This window comes from Taudactylus pleione, unplaced genomic scaffold (genome assembly GCF_031769625.1).
Source record: "Taudactylus pleione unplaced genomic scaffold, aTauple2 ptg000061l, whole genome shotgun sequence".
Classification (NCBI taxonomy): Eukaryota; Metazoa; Chordata; class Amphibia; order Anura; family Myobatrachidae; genus Taudactylus; species Taudactylus pleione.
Window position 1 is genome coordinate 13,445,124 of NW_028284463.1, and position 22,046 is coordinate 13,467,169.

The window sequence follows — 22,046 nt, forward strand, 5'->3', positions numbered from 1 at the left end:
GTGGTTTCCCCACCTTTGCACAACAAAATAAAAATTTTGCTCTTTTCTCCTGCTATTCAGAGGCGAATCTTTTTCACCTATTGCAATGAATTTTCGCGTATGCGAAAAGTGGATGGAATTAAATACGGAGATAAGTTTCCGACAGGCGAAAAGTCGCAATTGGCGATACTTTTTTGCGGATCTCTGCTTTTCGGTTCTAACTGAACACGGGCCATAGTCCTTGTGGACTGTCACCATCACCATGGTACAAGACAAGTTCAAGGTGTACATAGACATCTGATGCATACTTAGATTCTCGGACTAGGGAGGTGCACAGTTGGATTCTCAAGTTTAAGGAATCCTACTTGACTCCTTCTCAATGGATGATTGTCCTAGGCCTTCTGCTAGACACCAGTTTACCGATTATCTTACTTGCAGACCGATTTCTGTTCACCTTTTCAATAAATGCCCTGCGGGAGATGGTGTACAGTTTCATTTGCTGGTTTCCAGATTGAATTGATTTAGAATTGGAACAAGTCTCGCCAGTGCTTGGCCAGTCAGCTCTTCAGACTGTCCCCAGGGGTGTGCTCCTCACTCTGGTGGTGGCTGAAAGGCGAATTGCCAGGTGTTGCCTGGACTCCATGTGAGACTGGACGGTCCTGGCAGACGCCAGCCTGCGAGATTGGTAGGCCGTGTCTCTTCGGTCTCGGTTGCAGCGTCTTTGGCCTCTGATGGAGTCAAAACTTCTAATAAATGTGCTGCGAAGCACAGAGTGGTTTCCAACGTTCTGGTCGGGGGGGGGCATACCTACTCTTTGTGAGGAAGGAACATCAAGATAGTGTGACAGCACCTTGGTATACATAATCACCACAACAACAAGAGTTCCCCAGTAATGACTGAGACGAGAAGGAGCGTGCGCTGGGTGGTGCAAAATGTTTGTCCATCACACTGGATTCTCAGCAGACCATTTCTTCACCCTTGGAAGATGGTCCCTCAGTCTGGTGGGCATTCAACATCTTGTGGTGGGCAATCAGATGTTTATACAATAGCATCTCAGTGGAACCGCAAGGTGGTGCTCTTATGCTCCAGATTTATGTGCTTTCTGTTCCATGTAGCTTCCACCAGATCTACAGATTTCCTCAGGTAGTAATGCTTCCACGAGTCTCAAAAAGCTAAAGGCCCAGATGGGTTCGGTACGCAGATATTCTGAGCACGTCAGAGGGCCCAGCCAGGCACCCGCCTCTAAGATCCTGATCTCTTCAGTCAAGGTTCCTTTTATCAGCAGAGTTTACACACTCAGACAACTGATCGGTCAGCACAACGATCTGCCGCCAGAGCGGCCGATTGTTAAGCTATACACACTTGCCAATCGGTCGTTCAATATGTCTGGCTAGACATCACAGCTAGGCAGGCATTTAAATTTTCCTGCCCAGTTGAGATGTCAGTGACGCCGGTACCTGCAGCCAATATACGGGCTGTCGGTGGGTCGCCAGTACACACATGCAGATTGGGATCTACTGTGCTGCAGTGCCGAACCCATTTAGTGTGGGAACTACGTTGTTTAGGCCTACCTTATGTACACATCCACCGATGCACTTGTGATATTGCTCGTAGAGTGATATCTCGTTAAGTGTGTACCCAGCACTAGGCTGGCTTTAATGATGTGCTTGTTGAAGCCATTATTTTTAAAGCTTCTTTTTTTTTTTATCAGTGGGATTCATAGTAGGTCTTGATTAAAAAAAAATGGGTTCTGAGAGCAGATGAAAGCTTTATAGTTGCCAGAGGCCATGGTAGGTTTTACTTAGCAATTGGCGTATGTGAATTTGTAAACTCATTGATTAAAGGTGTCTACACACTTAGCGATATTTTACACGATTTGCCCGCATCGTGACGACAAATCGTGTAATATATGCCAACTCACGATGCTGATGCGTGTCCCCACAGGTCGTACATCGCATCTTCAGATCTGCCGTGCTGTAGGGCAGATCTGACAATCTCAGTCACGATGCACTGGAATAGTTGGGAGGCACGATAGATCGTTTGTCACATTGGACAATTTTTAAAACCAAATCGTGCCCACGACTGCCGGGGAGCTGCTGGGGAGAGTTCATTGGAAAATCGAACACCATGTCGGATCGTGAGCACATCGCCAAGTGTGTAGGCACCTTTAGGATTAATGCTTGTTTAAGGTGCAAATCCCTTTTCTTTGATATGCATTATGCTTCTGTTTTATTACCAGGAGCTGGGCCCTGAAAGCGCGCTGAGCGTGCGTATAAAAGCTATGAATCAGATCTGCGAGCTGGCGAAAACCAAGAAATTTGAGGATGTAAGTGTAATTTGATGTTGGTTGTTTTCTGTGCGTCTGTAAGTCTTTCTTTCCGTAGAGCTGACCAGCCTCTATAGGAGTTGCATAGCCTTGGAAACTGTTTGTATTGAGGACTGGTGTACAAGTTGATGAGTGACTCCTATTGGCTGCGGAAGCTCTGTTCAACACCAGAGGCAAAACCCCATAACCTAACCAGCAAGTTTACTGGGGCTTTCTGCACCCATCCCGAAATGTTACTACATTGCAGCCTGACTACACAATGGTGACTTTCAGAAGAGATGGTACAAACATGATTAATGTCTAGTCATACACTTGGGTCCTTTTTATCTCGCATTTCTGCTCATTGTCCTGCTAAGGGTACTGTTGCTCACATGTTGGTTTCTTGTGCTGTTTTCCGGTCTTTATAAATACAGCATGCGATGGAAGCGGTATGGATGTCTGTCGCCGACCTTCTAGAGCTCGATCAGCCAGCAGAGGGCAGACTTAATGTGCTGAATCTATTGAAGAACCTGATCTTAGGGCAGGTAATACCTCACCCAGAGTGCCATGTGGTATTCAGTGGGCCTGCTGTGTGTAATCTATGGGCTGTATGCTATAATGGTGGTCATTGTAGCACCCTGCCCCTGTCACAACTTTCCTGCCTGGGGTGTCACTCTCTGCTCTGGTGCTTCTAGCATATATAATAAAGTATAGACGGGGGGTGCGGATCTGGTACTTGGCCGGAGCTACCGATCTCTCCGTTTTGTATTCCTGTGTGTGGCCAAATTAGGCACAAATCCGATCTCCGTTGACTAACGGCGTGGCCAGGTCCGCCTGTGCGTGGGTAGCTCGAGGAATGTTTTATGGATTCTTGTTAATAAAGAAATGTCTTTGTGTTTTCTGTAGGGTGAACGCCTCGGCTTTCTCCGTGCGCATTTTTTCCGCGTTATAAAGGATTATCCCAGTAACGAGGACCTCGTGGAGAGACTGGAGGTTTTCAAATCCCTTACTGATAATGGCCGTGACATCACTTACCTTGAGGAGGAGTTGGGTAGGTTCCCCAGCAGCACAGAGTATATCAGGAGTGGAGTGATGTGCCAGTGATGACAGGGGCAGTGACTTGATATGAGGAGGGGAATGGAGGCCGCAGGAAGCCACAGGCTGGGAGTTATATAGTGGGAGGAGCAGGGTCCCCCAGCAGCACAGAGTATATCAGGAGAGGAGTGATGTCTCAGCAAGGACAGGGCTGCATGTGGCAGGAGCAGTGACATGATGTGAGGAGGGGGATGGATGAAAGTAATGGTATAATGTGGGTGTCAAGTGATAGAAGGGATGAGATTCTTCTCTTGCTCTGATGCGAGATCTGCACTGTTGGTTTTTGGTGTTCAGTTGCCAATATGTGTTCCTATTATTTTAGCGGCGTTTGTCCTACAGTGGATGGAGGTTGGCCTGTGTCCGGATTTCCTGCTGGTGCTGGTAAATCTGGTGAAGTTTCACAGCTGTTACCTAGAACGATACATTGCTCCTATGGTGCAGTGAGTATATTGTCCATTTTGTTTTCCGCATTATGCCAATATAACTAAAGGGCATGCAAAGTCGCTAGATGTAACTCATCTAGCAAATGTTTATATTGGGCATCAGTAATACGCCTGAAATAACAGAAGTGTTTATTCTTCACTAAATATGACCAGCACAGATCTTTTGCCCCTCATTAGTAATGTTGCCCTGTTAGAGGGGAGGGTCCCATCTAGTTTATCCTGCAGAGTTTTTTTTGCCTTGCTGAATGTTAGTGTATATATGCACGGAGGCAAAACCAGTGATGTCACAGCAGCTTAATTGACTGCAGTTTTTGCTTTTTGGCCTGCATAACATTTCATTAGGACACTACCCTAAGTATGTGAGTGGCTGGGGCTGTCTGTAACGGAGCTGTAGTGAAGTCTCTGGATAACTCTGAATTGTGTAGATTACATTTGTTTTGTTTTTGTATATATTTAGTTTTTTTTTAACGTGAGTGATCCTTAATATTTTTCATTCACTTGTTTAATCTTTATCTCCCAGTATGATTTGTCTGCTATGCAATCGAACCACATCTTTCTATGACATTGAGGTTAGTCACTTTTGTTCTCATTAATGGGGTTGACGTTCAGCTCTGGGGATCAGCATGCTGTCTGTGGCTGGCTCCCATAATTCTTACTGTATATTACCATGTAATCCTAAATATTATGTTCAAGTCATTGTGCATGTCCCTGTGTATTGCTCTCTACGAATTGACCAATAATGTACAGTAGTTAAAAGGAAATGTCCTGCAAAAAAATTTGAGTAGACCTGATTATCATATTGTATATTATTATGCACAGATACATATTTTATTTTATGTTCCACTTTCATCATGTGACTGCTCGGATCTGCAAGTCTGCTGTAACTTAGACACAACATCCATCGATGCAGAGATTGCGAAGCTCCGGTCTATGGTGTCCATTTGTGAAAAGCGAATTTGTTAAATCTTAAGATGTCCCTTTTTTAATTTAATATTTTTTTTGGTACAGATGTGTCTTTATATACCTAATGCCTACATGCCATATGGCGCCAGATACCACTCAGTGTACGAGAAACGCTGCACTGCCACTGTAACCGGACAGGAATTCGTTTTAAACATGTAAAGAACCGCAGAGGAATCGCAACAACTTGGCGTGAGAAAAACCCGAGGCCGCTGTATCGTAGCACTGCGTATACAGATTCAGACGCCTTCGCACACATACAAATGTCACACATATTGATCAGTGTAATCTAGCAGAGTAGGTTTGTCTCTTACAGTTAATCTAGTTACGTGAATAAGACTCACGTTTTGTGTGAGAAAGATGCTTGGCACAGCCGAGCTGACTGGTACCTGTCGCGCCAAACGAGGCAGTTGGGTGCGACTGAAGCCGCAGTGTATGAAGACACATCTGTAGGATTAGTTTTCTTTACTCAGTTAGATCTGAAGCCTCCCAAAAAAACAAGATCCATATGATTGTACTTAAATACATATTTATGATAAATATGAAAAATCAGCTTTGTAATATTGACATTTTTAAGAAACCTATTGCACATAATGTATTTCTATGTTTAGTATGACTATGCTGACTGCAAACTTTCAGTTTTTAATTTTTTATGGTGAATAGTAAGAAAACAGGTTAATGTCAGTGATGCGAGATAACATGCGGCTTTTGCAGGTGTCTCTGAAGGTTCTGGATGCCGTGGTGTGCTATAACTGTCTGCCCTCCGAGAGCATCCCTACATTTATTATCACGCTGTGCCGCACAATCAACGTGAAGGAGCTGTGCGAGCCCTGCTGGAAGGTGAGACGTTATAATGACGTTATCCGTCATAATCCATATATGGACAATTTCTATCATAAACATCAGATTTATTACAGTAGATAATGCAGTCACTGCGATCGCAGTTCTGTTATTGCATAGCTTATGTACCTGTGAGTCAGTGTAAAGGCCCCCATACATCAGAGATTGATTGCCGCAATCGTGCAATTTGCAATCGATTGTGTATAAAAATCTTTCCCTTTTTCAATCGATTGCAGAATTGCCACAATCGATTGAAAAAGGGAAAGCTATTTATACACAATCGATTGCAAATTGCATGATTGCTGCAATCAATCTTTGATGTATGGGGGGCCTAAGACCAGGATATATACTCTTATCACGTTTACATGGTTCTGTACCCAACTAATTACCATCTCATCAGTGCAAACTATGCTGTAGAGGCCAATTTGCTGCATTGGACAGATCACCTGGGATAGATTGCAGTTGATTGTTAACAAGTTTGGGATCTGTTGCAAGGGGTCTACAAACCTTTTAAGTGGGTAGAGACAACAATTTGTTAATGAATGAAGCGCCAAGCTGCTGGGGGGGGGGGGGGGGGGGGCTAGTAGTAGTAGGGTATGATGCTGTCCCATAGATGAGTGCTGTTCAAATCTAGTTCTTGGGACACTAACTGCATGTTTTCCAGGGCTCCTCATAGAATCACTAGTGAAATAATTAGTACCACCTATCAGTAATGACTACACCTGTGCTCCCGCAAGGAGTTATGGAGAACTTGCACTGTTACTGTGGCCCGAAAACTGGTTTTAAGAAGCACGGCCATAGATGTAGTATTGAAATTCTGTTTAAAAAAAAAAAAAAAAACTACAAACCGGGCCAGAAGTTTTTATTGGGGTTTGGAAAGTGGTGAATTTGGTACATTGTTGAAATGTGGTTAATTTTCAAAACTGTTCCGTTGTATTCAGCTTTTTGGATATAGAATTTTGCTCATTAGGTGGAAATTGGCCTAAACTGTTCCCAGTTCTAACCCAAACAAACCACTACAAGCGACTGTCCCACCTCTATTCTACTTTATTGTGTAGAATGCATCAGCGGAACGTGATCTTGTATCCCTGGAACATCTCACCTTTTGCAGGATTACCTTTTAGATCTAATGCTAGGGTGCTGCCTTGATCTCCTGGCCTGCAGGCTGTCACCTACCTGTTACTTTGTACACCCTTCCCTTGTTACAAGACTCGGGACGGCTCTTTATAGTGCGGTCGTTCCTTTAGGTCACTTTTGTCCTTTTAAGTCTTTATTTATAGAACTGTAATTGAGTTCCGTTTATGTTCTGTGTACTGACCGGAATAAGTGTTTTTCTCTTCAGCTAATGCGTAACCTCCTGGGAACTCATCTGGGCCACAGTGCTATTTATACCATGAGCCGAATCATGGAGGACAAGTGAGTATGTACAGCCTGATAACATCTATTCTAGGCGACACAAGGAGGAAACTGCTTATATATGCATTTTTTTATTTTTATTTTTTTTAAAGATCTTGTTCTTTGTTTGTATGTATGTTTTTTGTTTCTATTTTATGTAGAGAATAAGAATTCTCCAGGTATTTGCACCTATGCATGTACATATACCAGCTTTAACGTAGGGACCGGGGGCATTGGGAGATGAATGTAAAGGGTATGCAGTCGGGATGCTGACTGTCTAAATGCCGACCGTCGGCATCCCGACTGTCTAATCCTGGCAAGGGTCTAATGACGGGCATCATTTTACCTATGCTGGGAGCCTGGCACCCGCCATCCCGATGGAAGGTAAGCCGGGCACAGACAGCCGCGAGGGGAGGGGAGGGTTAGGTTAGGGGCTCCCGGGGGGGGAGTTGGGGTTAGGCAGCCCCCCGGGAGGGTTAAGGTTAGGCTAGGGTAAGGGGGGGGTTAGGGTTAGGCACCCCTAAGGGAGGATAGGGGGGGGGGGGGGGAGAAAGGTTAGCGATACTTATCTGCCGTTGTCGGGATTTGAACCGCCAGCCATGCGGACGGCGGTAATCATACTGATTCCATGTAGAGAGGGTACCACAGCGCAATGGAGAAGGTGGTAAGCATGCAACTAAACGCTGAGGCTTGTTGTGGGCTGGTCTAGCTTGTCGGGAGAGGAAGTGCTATGTTGCGGCAGTGACCGTAGTGGGGCTTGCTCTGCATTTGTTACAGGCCATTTATGAATAGGAAAAAATTTACTAATTTCAATATGAAAAACTATCCCCCCTTTAATATTCCCAGAGTGTATTGGGAGGACGCACCCTTGCTGAGGGGAGCAGTGTTCTTTGTCGGGATGGGGCTATGGGGAGCACACAGACTGTTTTGCTTGAAGAACTCGCCGATATCTGTACTTCCCTCCTTCCTGAAGGTAAGCAGCCGCCATGCAAGGGATGAGGCCTTTTGGAGTGTCATTTGGGTGATGGTCAGCAGTTGCCTCAATGGCAGACGTGTAAGCTTTTATGTATGGGGGGCGGCCCAGCCTGTTTAAGGAGTATGTATAGACTGAAATAACGGCAACTTATTATTCTATTGATTGTACACTTTTAAAGTTTAATTTTAATCAGCATTGTAATACAGGTGACTGGTGCCGCTCACAGCACTTTCCCTCTCGTTCTATCTGATCAGGCATTGAATTGCCCAAATGCAGTGGTTTCCTATGAGATCGTCCTGTCCATCACACGACTCATTAAGAAGTACGGGAAGGATCTGCAGGCGGTCACGTGGGACGTGATTCTGGAGATCATTGAACAGTTATTCCAGCAGCTACAGGTACGCGCTGTGTTCAGTGATCGTGCTGAGTGGGGAAAAAAGTGGGTTCTGGGGACCCCTCACTTTAAAAAAAATTGGGGTTCTACTCCACATGTTCTGGGTCCCATCACAATTTATGCCTCACTGCCTGTAACACGTAAAAACGCGCTATAGGGCATATTTTGCACTGCGAATGACATGGAGGTGAGGGGGCACAGGGGTGGGAGGGCAGAGTGCGCAGGAGGGCAAAAGGGCAAGAGGGCACAGGGGTGGGAGAGGAGACTACAGAGGAGAGCATAAGGGGTACAGACATGGGGAAAGGGGAACTGGTGGGAGGGCAGGGTACACAGTAGAGCAGGGGGGGAGGCACAGGGGTGAGTACAATATATTTAATACATTTTTTGCAGCATTTGCTAATAAACATATTCTAGCTGCATAATAACAATGCACCACAGCCTGCCCGATCAGTATTATAACAGGGTACCTGGTATATCTGGATGCTGTGGATCGGGGTACCTCCCCAGCCAGCAGCAGTAGATGTTCCTGTCTCTCCCGGAGCCTCTTTAGGCACCATCACATGTCACTGCTCTACGCCATCTCGGCCGCCGGTTACCCGGGATAAGAGCGGACTAGACCGGAGCTGGCTGCTGGCGCCAACACCAGATCAGCTAGCCCAGACCAATCCAGCACCGAGCACTTCCTCAACCAGAGCCGATAGTACGCCGCAGAACGCTCCCCCAGCCGGCAGCATCTTCCCACCCAATCGATTGTGGCGCGTCCTGTGGGACCCGGTTTAAAAACTAAGAACACACTATAGCGCGTATTTTGTGATCACTGGTGTTTAAAAAGAAAAATAATTGGGGCAGGGGGGGAGGGTAGAGTCTCTCCTGTTCCTGCCAGACCTCCTGTCGCTAATACTACTAATGTCAGCAGATTGAGGCCTTTATTACCATACAGGGGCAGATGACGGAGGATAATGGTTTAGAGTGAAGTAAGTAGCAAGGTTACATAATATGCCTTACTCCTGGTAGGGGAAATGTTGTTGCCAAATATATAGTTATATTAATTGTTGTAAGAGGAGCTTTTATTTCTACTTCAGGGTCCATAGGGTATCCACAGGATACCTTGGGGTATAGGTGTTGACGTCAGGCATCGGGCACCATAGAGTTAAGTTTTCAGCCTCCCAGGATGCATCAGGGTCCCCCTCCTATACCCCGCCCCCCGAGCCAAGGCATCTCAGTTTCGTTGGTGCCCGGCTCGGAGTCTGAGCACATGTTTAGAGGGGGGCTAAGAATAGCCCCTGAAGTTGTCTTCGTGGCAGCTGTGGCTGCACATTCGGGAGTACAGCATGGACCGTCACTACTGACATCCATGCTGTCTTCCCTACACCCCGCCGGTACTGATCCGTGGATGCTGGTAAGCATCTGGGGTCACGGCTAGCGGTGACCCCAGATGTTTCGGACCATGGCCGGATTCAAGGGGGTAGCAGGTAAGCAGCGGGGTCCCGCGGTGGGTCCCTGCTGAAACATGGTCCAGAGTCCCCAGGCAGGGGGCTCCCTGGGGACTGGCTGCAGCGTGGAGCCAGGTAACTAACCTGCACTTCCACTGTCCCCCTGGGACAGCGGACAGCAGCTGAGCGGTAGCGCGGCGGCGTCCCAGGGGTTAATTGCATGCCAGGGGAGCGCGCCTTCCCTGTACACAGCCGGCGCCTCCCCCGCTGCACACAGCCCCCTCTGCACCTGCCAATTGGCCCTGTGGCAGCGCTCCTCCCCCAGGCCGGCCTCCTCTCTGCTCCTCGGTGGCCATCTTTGCAGAAGCATGGTGAACGCTGCTGGAAGCTGCTGATCGGTGGCATCGCGGTCTGGGTCCCGCGGCATTCCTCTCCTCCGTTGACTACAGGTCTGTGTATGCAGCGCTGTGTCCTACCAGGCTCTGTGTCTGCGTAGTTGAGGAACAGCGCTGATAGTGCAGGGATTAATTTCTTTGCATTGTATGTGACTGCTGCTAGCGTCTGCTGCCTGTACTTTCACTTTCTACTGTCAGCCATTTCACTGTCCCTGCTCTTCTTCTGCTAAAGCCCTTACAGTGCTGTGATTGCAGGGCGGTTCTCCCACTATACTAACGAGTGAGAGGGGTCACATACTTACCATCATGTCTGAGAGTGAATTTCCTCTCCAGCTTATGTGTACTAAGTGCAGTGTACCGATAGCGGAGGGGGAGGGTAACGCGGAGGGGCTATGTCGGCAGTGTTATTTATTGGCGCTTACAACCCTGGTGGGCCAGTTAGCTCCGTCACCTGCGTTTTCCCAGATGGGATTGTCCCAGCAGTCAGTGGTTTCGTCACCCATGCAGGGGTTCCCGAGACAACTGATGGTACCCCACAGTCTCCCTATTTCCCCTCCCCAGGTTTCACAGGAGCCTGCGTGGGTTAATTCACTGACATTCAGTACAGCATTTGTCGGACGTGTTACAAGGGGAGTCTGTGTTGCGGCCACATAAGCGCCCTGTGGCGTCTGTCTGCTCCTTATGAGGATGACGATGTGACGTCCGATGATGGGGAGATTCTGGATCTATCTGACCAAGAACCTCTCCGTACTAAAGATTCGGACGCTAGGTCCAAGGTTTATCTTCCTGGCCTTATTCGGGCAGTCCGCACAGCTTTAGCTTTTAGCTTTTTTTTTTTTTGAGGATGACGATCCTCCGGTGTCCAAGTCCAAATATGCCTTTTTTAAGGATGTTAAGGGTGACACCACAGTGTTTCCTCTTTCGGGTCAGTTAGTAGACCAATTGGAGGAGGCGTGGAAACACCCTGGTAAACGGTATCAGCCTCAGAGGCGCTTAGCGGTGGCTTATCCGTTTGCAGACAATTGTTTTTCTAAGCGGGAATCCCCTCCACAGGTGGATTCTCATGTGACATGCCTCGTCTGAACTGCCACATTGCCCATGCCCTCCATGTCCTCCTTGAAGGATGCTACGGACCGCAAGGTGGAGATCTTCCTAAAGTCCATTTATTCCCTCGCAGAGGGGGCATCCAGACCGCCTATGGCCATATGTTGGGTAGCCAGAGCTATGGAGCGCTGGGCTGATAGTTTGGAGGCGTCTTTGGATTCCAACTGTTCGGCTGAACAGGCTGAGTTGGTAGGCAATCTCCGGGATTCGGCCACTTACATCAATGAAGCGGCCTTGGATATCAATACCCTCACATTTCGGATTTCTTCGGCAGCTGTGGCTGCTCGTCGCACCTTATGGTTGCGATCTTGGATGGCGGACGCTGATTCCAAAAAGGGCTTGGAAGCTTTGCCTTTTAATGGAGAAGTCCTATTTGGTCCGGATCTGGACAAACTTGTGGCCGTGCTGGCGGCAGCTAAATCTGCATGTCTCCCATCTGCTGCCGTCCCTTCCAGTTCGGGTACGTCGGCCTTACAGGGCCCAGGGTAGGCTTAAAGCAGTCTTTTCCCCGACAGGCTGGCCCCAAAAAATCGCCCAAGCCCAGGAAACAGGCCTGGAGTACCTAAGTCAGATGACAAACCTGCGGCCTGACTGTCCGGGCCTCGCTTTGGGGGATCCCAAAGTTGGAGGCTGCCTGCTGCAGTTCGCCCAGTGTTGGTCGATAACCACGACACACAGTTGGGTTCACGAGGTGGTTTCTCACAGGTATGCCCTCTCCTTTCGGCACAGGCCCCCATCCCGATTCTTCACCACGGGCCTTCCATTAGACCAGAACAAAGCTGTGGAACTGCGGAAGGTTTTGCACACTATGCTCCAGACTGGAGTTATAGTGCCTGTTCCATTCTCCCAGAGGGGCCAGGGTTTCTATTCCAATCTATTTTTGGTGCAGAAACCCAATGGGTCGTACCGTCCGGTTCTCAACCTCAAAGCACTCAACAAGTGACACTGTTTCGGATGGAGACCCTACGGTCCATCATTCTGTCGCTGGAACCTGGGGATTACATGGTGTCGTTGGACTTACAGGACGCTTACCTGCATGTCCCTATTCTTTTACGCCACCAACAGTTCCTCAGGTTTGCAATCCGCAACGATCACTTCCAGTTCCAGGCGTTACCTTTTGGCCTGGCGACAGCACCGCGAGTGTTCACCAAGGTCATGGCGGCTTACCTGCGGCTGCAAGGCGTCCGCATGTTGCCGTACCTAGATGACCTTCTTTTGGTAGCAGGATCTCCAGAGCTCCTTCTACGCCACTTGGACTTGACGATTGCTGTACAGCAATGTCACGGCTGGTTAATAAACTGGCAAAAGTCCACCCTGATCCCGCCTCAAAGGATTTTGCACCTTGGAGCCTTATTGGACTCCAGACAGCAGAGGATCTTTTGTGACGGGGGAAAAGATCTCTGCCTTACAGTTGAGGGTGCGCAGTTGTCTGCAGAGTCGCCGAGTGTCTTTGCACTCAGCGATGAGGTTACTGGGCTCCATGGTGTCAGTATTCGACATGGTGGAATATTCCCAGTTTCACTCCAGACCTCCGCAGCAATTGATCCTGTCCAAATGGAATGGACTGCCTCAGAGTCTAAAGTCCCAGACGATGGTGCTCACTCCGGAGGTTCGTCTGTCTCTAGCCTGGTGGTTGCAGACGACGCACCTCAACAAGGGTCATCCATTTTGGGTGGCAAACTGGGTCTTGTTAACAATGGACGCCAGCCTTTGGGGCTGGGGAGCTGTCACGAGTCCACACTTGTTCCAGGGCAGGTGGACTCAGGCAGAAAAGGAACTTCCAATAAACATCTTGGAACTCCACGCGGTTTTCAATGCTCTCCAGCAGGCACATCAGGTTCTCCAAGGTCACCCCGTGCAAGTCCAGTCAGACAACGCCACCATCGTGGCCTACATAAATCGGCAAGGAGGAACCCGAAGTCGAGTGGCACTCGTAGAGTTGTCCCGCATCCTTGTCTGGGCAGAACGCAATCTCCCGGCCATATCAGCGGTATTCATCCCGGGAGTCCTCAACTGGGAAGCGGACTTTCTCAGTCGCCAGGACGTTCATCCGGGGGAGTGGTCTCTGCACCAGGACGTCTTTTAACTTCTGGTGGACAGGTGGGGTCTTCCAGAGAGAGACCTCATGGCGTCACGGCACAACAAGTTGCCGGTGTACGGGTCTCGAACAAGAGACGAAAAGGCGTCTCTGGTAGATGCTCTGTCCGTCCAGTGGACGTTCCGGTTTGCTTATCTCTTTCCTGCGTTTTCCCTTCCACGGGTAATCCAGAAATTCAAACAGGAAGGAGGGACGCTCCTGTTGATAGCTCCCGCGTGGCCCAGGCGGCACTGGTTCTCAGACCTTCAGAGTCTGTCCATGGACATTCCTCTGCGGTTGCTGCTACGACCGGACCCGCTGTCACAGGGTCCTTGTCTTCACCCGCACCTGACTCGGCTGTCTTTGACGGCGTGGCTGTTGAGACGGCAATGTTAAGGTCCAGGGGGTTTTCCAGCTCTGTAATACAAACTATGCTAAGAGCTCGGAAACCATCTTCTGCAAGGATATACCATCGTGTGTGGCATACGTTCTTCCAGTGGTGTCGACCAAGAGGTTATGCTCCTCGGGAGTTTCGTCTGTCTAGAGTTAGCTTTTCTACAGAGTTGGCTTTTCTACAGGCGGGACTAGACCATGGGCTTCGCCTTGCTTCTCTGAAGGTGCAATGTGTCTGCCCTGTCTGTCTGGTTCCATCGTAGGATTGCTGCAATCCCTGATGTGCGCACCTTTATGCAAGGTGTTCTTCGAATTCAGCCGCCTTTTGTTCCACCGGTGGCATCTTGGGATTTAGCTGTGGTCCTGAGTGCTCTCCAGGGACCGCCGATTGAACCACTGGGCTCAGTGGACCTTAAATGGCTGACAGCTAAAACAATTTTCCTTCTGGCCATTGCTTCGGCCAGACGTGTTTCTGACAGGGGCTCTCTCCTGTAGACCCCCTTTCCTGATTTTTCATAGAAACAGGGCAGTGCTGCGCACTCGTCCTGAATTTCTTCCCAAAGTTGTTTCACGTTTCCAGATCAACGAGGAAATCGTTGTGCCGGCTTTTAACTCACCTGATCTTTCAGTGGGTGAGGCCACTTTGGACGTTGTGCGGGCCTTATGGATTTATGTTGACCACACTTCTTCTTTTAGGAAGTCGGACGCCTTGTTTGTCCTCTATGGCTTCCGTAAAAAGGGTTGGCCTGCTTCAAAGCAAACTTTGGCAAGTTGGATTCTTATGGCCATTTCTGAAGCTTATCTTCATGAAGGCCTTCCGGTTCCATCCTCTGTGAGGGCTCATTCCACTAGGTCTGTGGGTCGTTCGTGGGCAGCTCGACGTGGGGCCTCTGCAGTCCAGATCTGCAAGGCTGCCACGTGGTCCTCTGTCAATACCTTTGTGAGGTATTACGCGTTTGACACCTTTGCCTCTCAGGATGCTTCCTTCGGGTGGTGGATTCTTTCAGCACAGGAGCGTCCCCACGCTTGAAGTATACTGCTTTGGGACATCCCCAAGGTATCCTGTGGATACCCTATGGACCCTGATGTAGAAAATAAGAGATGGTAAGAACTTACCTTTTGTTATCTCTTTCTACGAAGTCCATAGGGTTCCACAGGACTCCCGCCCTGTCGCACCTATGCTGCAGATGGGCTTTACTCTGGTCACCGGTTTTTCCGTCTCCCTCTGGTGAGAATGTGATTCTTGTGTGTCCAGATCTTTTTTCTCTTCCTTCTCCTCCTCCGGCCTATGGCTTGGTACGTAACAGAGATGCCTTGGCTCGGGGGCGGGGTATAGGAGGAGGACTCTAGTGCATCCTGGGAGGCTGAAAACTTAACTCTATGGTGCCCGATGCCTGACGTCATCACCTATACCCCAAGGTATCCTGTGGAACCCTATGGACGTCTTAGAAATAGAGATAACAAAGGTAAGTTCTTACCATATCTCTTATTTTTTCCTGTGTCTTTTGCGGCTAAGCAAAAGTTTAGAAATAAAGTTATGGTAGACTTGCCTAGATAACTCCTTTTTGTCGAGGTCCATAGGGTCCACAGGGATACATTGGGGATATTATGGTTGGAAGACCAGGCACCAAACAGTTAAAGCTTTGAATGCCCAGGGTCCTCCTCCATATACAGTATACCCCGCCTCTAGCCATAGGACTTCAGTTTAGTTAACAAGCCTAAAGGCAGGAGAAGGAAAGAGAAGGAAGAACAATCGTACACCAGACACTCTTACAGAAGATGAGGGAATCTGTGACCGAAAGAAAGATGCACAACGAAGCCAGGTGCGTCAGGGTGGGTGCCCTATGGACCTCGAAGTAAAGGAGTTATCTAGGCAAGTCTACCATAACTCTATATTTCTTCTTTGGGGTCCATTGGGATCCACAGTGATACCATGGGGATATCCTAATGCAGTTCCCCTAGGGTGGGGGATGCCCCTGAGCAGAAAGGATAACTCGTTGCCCAAAAGTATCAAAGGATAAAACCTAAGAAAAGTGTGGACAGACCACGTGGCAGCATTGTTCAGCAGAGGCACCACGACTGAATGCCCACGATGGCCCTACAGACAGAGTAGAATGTGCTATCACCGTGCTTGGGACAGAGAAGATGAGCCTGTGTACACCTGAGAGATGGTCATGTGTAGCCATCTCGCCAGAGTCTGCTTATTAACCATCCTCGTTTCTGAAAACCATATAATACAAAAAGAGAATCTGATTTTCGAACAGTTTGTATGCTCCACATAGATATGGAGAGCACGAACTACTGTACATCCAGGGAGGCTTCACCTTCAGAAAGGTCTGGAGCATGAAAAGCTGGAACAATTATTTTTTCATTCACATGAAAATGGGACACTACCTTAGGTAGCAAACCCTTGCTTGAACCGCTTTATCCTGGTGAAAAATCAAAAATGGGTGCTGCCAAATCAAAGACTCTGCGAGCAGAAGAGAGCAAGGAGAAAGTCTTTGCTGTCAACCACTTCAAATCTACAGAGTCTAAAGGTTCAAATGGGGAAGCTTGTAACCCCTTAAGAACCAAAGACAAATCCCACGGTGTTACTGGTGGAACAAAAGAAGGCTGAACTCTCAAAACTCCTTGGAAAAAAATTCTAACATCTGGTAATGAAGCAATCTTAATCAGGAACCAGACTGACAGTGCTGAAACCTGCACTCTCAATGTGGCCAGGCATTGTCTAACCCTGCCTGCAGAAAAGCCAGTATGGAAATCCTGAACACCATAGGATCATATTTCTTATGAGAACACCATTGACCAAAAGAATGCCAAACTCTGTAATAGATGCGGGCAGAAGCAGGCTTCCGTGCTCTATGCATAGTTTGAAATACAGAACTGGAAAATCCCTTCGCTTTTAAGATGGAAAATTGAAGAGCCATGCCATCAAAGCCAAATGGGGTAAGTCCGGATGTCGGCAGGGACCCTGCGTTAGCAGATCCTGCCAAAGAGGGAGAGGATACGGAGTGTCTACCGACAGATTCTGTATGTCGGTGAACCAATGACGTCTGGGCCAAGCCGGAGCCACCAGTATTACGGTTTCGCCATCCTTGAATTTCCTGAGAACTCTTTGGAGCAGGGAAATTGGAGGAAATAGATACGCCAGCTTAAAGTCCCATCTTGCTGCCAGTGCATCCACGAATGCTGCTGATGGGTCTCTTGACCGGCACCCGTTCTTGTGGACCTTGTGGTTGTGGCATGATGCCATGAGATCTATCTCCGGTAGACCCCATTGTTTACCAGGAGATGAAACACTCCCGGATGGAGAGACAACTCAGGCATGTATGTCCTGGTGACTTAGGAAGTCTGCTTCCCAATTTAGCACTCCCGGTATGAATTTTGCCGAAATGGCCGGAAGATGTTGTTCTGCCAAAGTAGAACCTTTGTCACTGCTTTCATGGCTACATAACTTCTTGTGCCTCCCAGATTGAGGTAGGCCACTGTAGTTGCATTGTTGGACTGGATCTGGACCGGCCTGCCCTGGAGCAGGTCCTTCGCCTTGGTCAGTGCTCTTTATACTGCTCGCAGTTCCAGAATGTATGTTGGCAGATGACTTTCTTGATTTGTCAATCTTCCCCAGAACGGGCGCCCTTTGTTTAGATGATCCTTTCTCAGCCACCACAGGAGGGAGTGATGAACCTCCTAGAGTGAGAAGGATCCTCTGAGATCTTCAGCATCATCATAAGATGATGCTGTTCATTCCACCTAGAGAGAATCCATCTTTGTAGAGGCCTGGAATGTAACTGGGCATAATTCCACCATGTTGAAGGTGGATACCATGGACACCAGGACCTGTATTGCTGAGTGAATGGATACCCTCTGATTTCGAAGCAATTTGCGCACCTGCAATTGTAGATACAAAAACTTGTCCACTGGTAGGAAGATCCTTTGTGCCAGGGAATCCAGTAGGGCCTCTAGATGTACCATCTTGTTGGAGAAAGGGAAGACCTGTTCTAGAGAATAACCCTTTAAGAAGGTGTCACGTAAGAAACCCCAGTAGGGAGGGGGATTTCCCAGCTAATGCACTCTCCCTATGGGAGAGTGTAAAAAAACACTTGTCGTTTTGGAATCTGGAACAGTGTACCTGGAGTGTTCCATGCTTCCCCTATAAGCTCAGTGAGCTGTACAGATTGAGGGAATCCACCCTAAACACATTTTGGTTTATTGAGCTTTAGGAGCCGGTACTTCATGTTCTATAATGAGAATTTAATTAATCGCCCTTGCTAGAGAGCAACTTTCACTGATGAATGATGCTCCTCCTCTCAGAGATAGGCCCAGAGGGAGAAACCTGTGTATACTCTGCCTCCTCAAATGATATATCAGAATCTGAAAACAGGGTGGACTGAAAGAATGGACATAACCCCCATCCAGAAAGTATGTATGGGAAGAGTAAATATAGCCGGATGTAATCACTGTGGATAATCCAAAGTGGAAGGCAGTGTGGGGGCTGATAAGTGGCCTACTAACTACGTCATAACCTGAGACCAGGAGGACATTCAAGGTGACCCCTGAACAGGGGTTGGCGAGGTGGACTGCTGTGGTGTTTAACAATCAAACCACAGTCCATCCTGTATGAAACCCTGAGAGGCCAACTGCACAGGATTTACTTGAAACCAACAGAGGAAAAGTCTCATGTTTACCCTTGTCCTGAGACATGGGAAATACTTGCAAGTAACCTACAGGGTTAACAATGCAATATGACCCTTTTCACAAATAAAAATGTGAAGTACTCTCTAACCCCCTGTACACCAGGTAGTTGGGGGTTAGAAAAAACAAAACTGAAAACTTCTTATTGTTTTTCAGCAGACTTAGCATAAGTCACAAAATACACATTATTTGCAAAAGGGCATTAAAATCAACTACCTAAACATATGTTTGGTAGTATCTACATGCATGGAAATATATTTGCAAATGGGCACTAAATCGCAATCACATTTGGTAGGATATAAGTGCAATTCATACAAATATACTTAAGTCGGCACTGAATCAACTTACACATACACAAAAGTTAGTAGGATTTCAGTGCTATATACCTTGGTCCTAGGAGAAAGGTATCCTCAGAGAGCCCAAATCTCCCCTCAGCAGACATTTCCATGATCAATTGCAGCTGAGTGTCTCCAATTAGGAGAGAGGGGGATGGCAGCTCAGCCTTCACAAGCAAATGTGAAGTACAATTTAACCCCTACACATCCTTTTAGTTGAGGGTCAAATGGAGCAATAGCAGTGATAGTTATAACTGACTGAACTCCTGTTTCCCTTTACGCTTTGCATTGTTACCTTTTATATGTATATATGCTGTGTGACCACCTTCACAAATATCTCCATGAATGTGAAGTACTCTGAAAGAAACTCCCACCCCAAGAGGCTGGAGAGAAAACTGTGATAGTTATAATTGACAGACAGAAATTAAAGACATTGTCAATACAGCAGCTAGCAAACAGTCGCATACAATGTATGTATTTGTAATATAATTACAATCTGCTCTAATTCAACTACAGCAACGCAAAGGAATGGTAGGACATAGGTCACCGTATACCTTAACCAAGGGTGAGGTCTACAGGGAGATGGACCAAGACCATCCTGAGACCAACAGCTACTGGGCACACTGAGCGTGCACCGTGAGCGTCTCATACACGTGGAGGGTAGGCGGAGCAACCCAGACACACAAAACCCTTTGTAGTGACTGCGTCTTGGTCGGGAGAGGGGCTGCCGTGGGAGTGCCTACCTCCCCTAAGCTGCATTAACCAGCCGGGTACACTGGTCTCATGGCAACGGATTGCGTCTGCTGCCAATCCCCGACATCAGGTGATAAGGCCCCGACTGGTGTAGTAAGGATGCGTGGTTCTTACAGCAGCTGCTTCTGGTGTGTCTGAGACCAGAAGCAACGACTGCCCCGTAAGCGAGGAATCTCCTTACCTGACATCTCGAGCATCTGGTGCAGTCCAGTTTGCAGCCTTGCTGCTGGCTAAGCTCAGCCACGACCCGCCGAAATCACCAGCACAGTTACTGATGTTGCGGCCCGGCAGAGGTAAATGGAGTCGCAGTACAGGCGTCTTAATAAGACGCTTGGTACTGCCAACTTAATATAAAATTAAAATAAAAGCTTAGGATTCCCTGAGTAGTCCCCAGTTACAAAAGTGCGTCTGAATCCTGCTGCACCAAACAAACTGAAGTCCTATTGCTAGGGGCAGGGTATATATGGAGGAGGACCCAGGATATTTTGGGAGCCAAAGCATTTAACTGTTTGGTGCCTTGTCTTCCAACCATGATATCCCCATGGCATCCCTGTGGATCCCTATGGACCCCGAAGAAGAAAAACAGGAGACACCGCTCTATATATCCTCAGCGACACCCAGCATTCCACAGCTGTCTAAGTGGTCTACCACATGAAAACATTTCCGTTTGTATTCTTGGGAATTGATATGAACAAGGGTCTGGTTTAGGGATTCCACTTTGCTTTTGGAGCATCTCTGGCACGGTATTTTCGGTTGTGTTTGCCTTCCTGTTTGATTGCTATGATCGCAGCATGTTGCTTGTTACCCCTTTCATTAGCACCTGAGATGGTTTGGGATTTTTAAATTTTCAGTCTGGATTTTGGTTTGTGTCCACGTCCTTGTCTATGCGGGTACAATAGCTCTGTGGCTTGACTGCAGAATTCCATTGCACAGCATCTACTGCATTAGATTGCATGAAGCAGGAAGATCATGCGACTTCTACTTGCCCCTTCCTCTCGATTGAAGGCTGGCAATCTCTAGTCTTGGTGGTTGGAGCGTCTTTCACGGCAGGTAAAATGGCATATTCCATTCAAGCAATCAGTCCTGGGACTCTACGGCATACCTCCTAAGTGAAAGATTGGGCTGCCTTCTATTTTTGTTTACACATTTTTTTTTAAATTCAACATCATTGATGTTTCTAATTGAACATCTCCATGTTGTGTTGCCTCGGTTTCCGCTCCATCAAAACTGTTTGTGTGGTATTGAATGAAACCATAGAATATTAAATGTGCCCATAGGTTCCTGCAGTCCTAAAATAGCGTAAAATGAGTTTTGCTGTAGAATAAACCACTGCTTGTCAGGAAGTTGTGGGTTATTTCACAACTAAACTTGTCGGGATACTACTTTGGAACTACCACTGGACCGATCTTTACAACCTCCTCAAATTGTGCATTCCTCCTTCATCCTATCTGGAGGACACTGCTGACTGTGTGGGGAGGCTGAGAAGGCACTAAAACTATGAAGGCTGTAGTAGGCTTGTCTGACCAGTTGGCAGAGGCCATCCGAACAGGGGCGGATCCATCTGATCTTCTAACCCTCGTGGACAACTTGAAGCAGACCTCCATTTTTCATATGTCGTTAGATAAGATTTCCCTTATTTCAGGTATGTCTGCACTGTCCATTTCAGCCAGGAGATCACTAAGAAAACTTTAGATGTGGTTTCTTTTGTTTGTGAGGAAGTCACTGTTTTACCCAGAACTTGACCGTATCATTGGCAAGAGTGTATGTGTGTGTGTGTATATATATATATATATATATATATATATATATATATATATATATATATATATATATATATATATATATATATATATATATATATATATATATATTCACTCACTCACTCACTCACTCACTCACTCACTCACTCTCTATCTCTATCCCGGTCTTTCCAACCGGTGCCAAGTCTCCAAGGTTTTGGCAATTTAATTTCTCTGAACGGCCCTTTTTCTCCAGTAATTTCCAAGGCTGTATGACCATGGTGTCCAGATAACCACGGTGACATGCAGTCTGCATGGCGGCTGCTGGGTCTGCCCCAGAACTCTGGGGGTAGGTACCAGCCTTCTCCTGTTCCGGGACATTTTTCCGGTCCGTTGTGTATCTGTGAGTATCCCGTCACATGGAAACATTCTGGATTTAATTGTTACTTCTCCTCCGTGCCGGTTTTTGGTTACCTCTTCCATGGGACCAGGTCAGATGGGCTGTCACACTTAAGGTGGTGTGCTCTTTCCTGGCCTCTGAAGTAGTGGTCCCGGGTTCCCTCATCAAGCAGGGTTGGTGTTTTTACTCCACTCTTTTTGATGCCAAGACTGTACGGGTCTTTTCAGCCCATTCTAAACCTGAAGTGGCTAAACACTCATCTACGGGTTCTAAATGGAATCTCTGCGCTCCATCATAACTTCCATAGAAGGGGGGAAATTTCTTGAATCAATTGACAT

At 47.5% G+C, this 22,046-nt stretch overlaps 1 protein-coding gene across 6 annotated transcripts in view; it reads left to right on the top strand.

Moving 5' to 3' along the window:
- The window catches only part of TSC2 (TSC complex subunit 2), a 90,296-nt gene that overhangs the window by 7,599 nt on the left and 60,651 nt on the right, over nucleotides 1-22,046 (top strand). For all 6 annotated transcript variants that reach the window (XM_088464763.1, XM_088464764.1, XM_088464765.1 and 3 more), the window contains exons 3-11: nucleotides 2,219-2,305; nucleotides 2,719-2,829; nucleotides 3,191-3,335; nucleotides 3,702-3,819; nucleotides 4,343-4,391; nucleotides 5,497-5,622; nucleotides 6,965-7,038; nucleotides 7,864-7,990; nucleotides 8,248-8,391. In XM_088464763.1, the coding sequence (XP_088320889.1) occupies nucleotides 2,219-2,305; nucleotides 2,719-2,829; nucleotides 3,191-3,335; nucleotides 3,702-3,819; nucleotides 4,343-4,391; nucleotides 5,497-5,622; nucleotides 6,965-7,038; nucleotides 7,864-7,990; nucleotides 8,248-8,391 (981 nt within the window). The remainder of the gene's footprint in view (nucleotides 1-2,218; nucleotides 2,306-2,718; nucleotides 2,830-3,190; nucleotides 3,336-3,701; nucleotides 3,820-4,342; nucleotides 4,392-5,496; nucleotides 5,623-6,964; nucleotides 7,039-7,863; nucleotides 7,991-8,247; nucleotides 8,392-22,046) is intronic.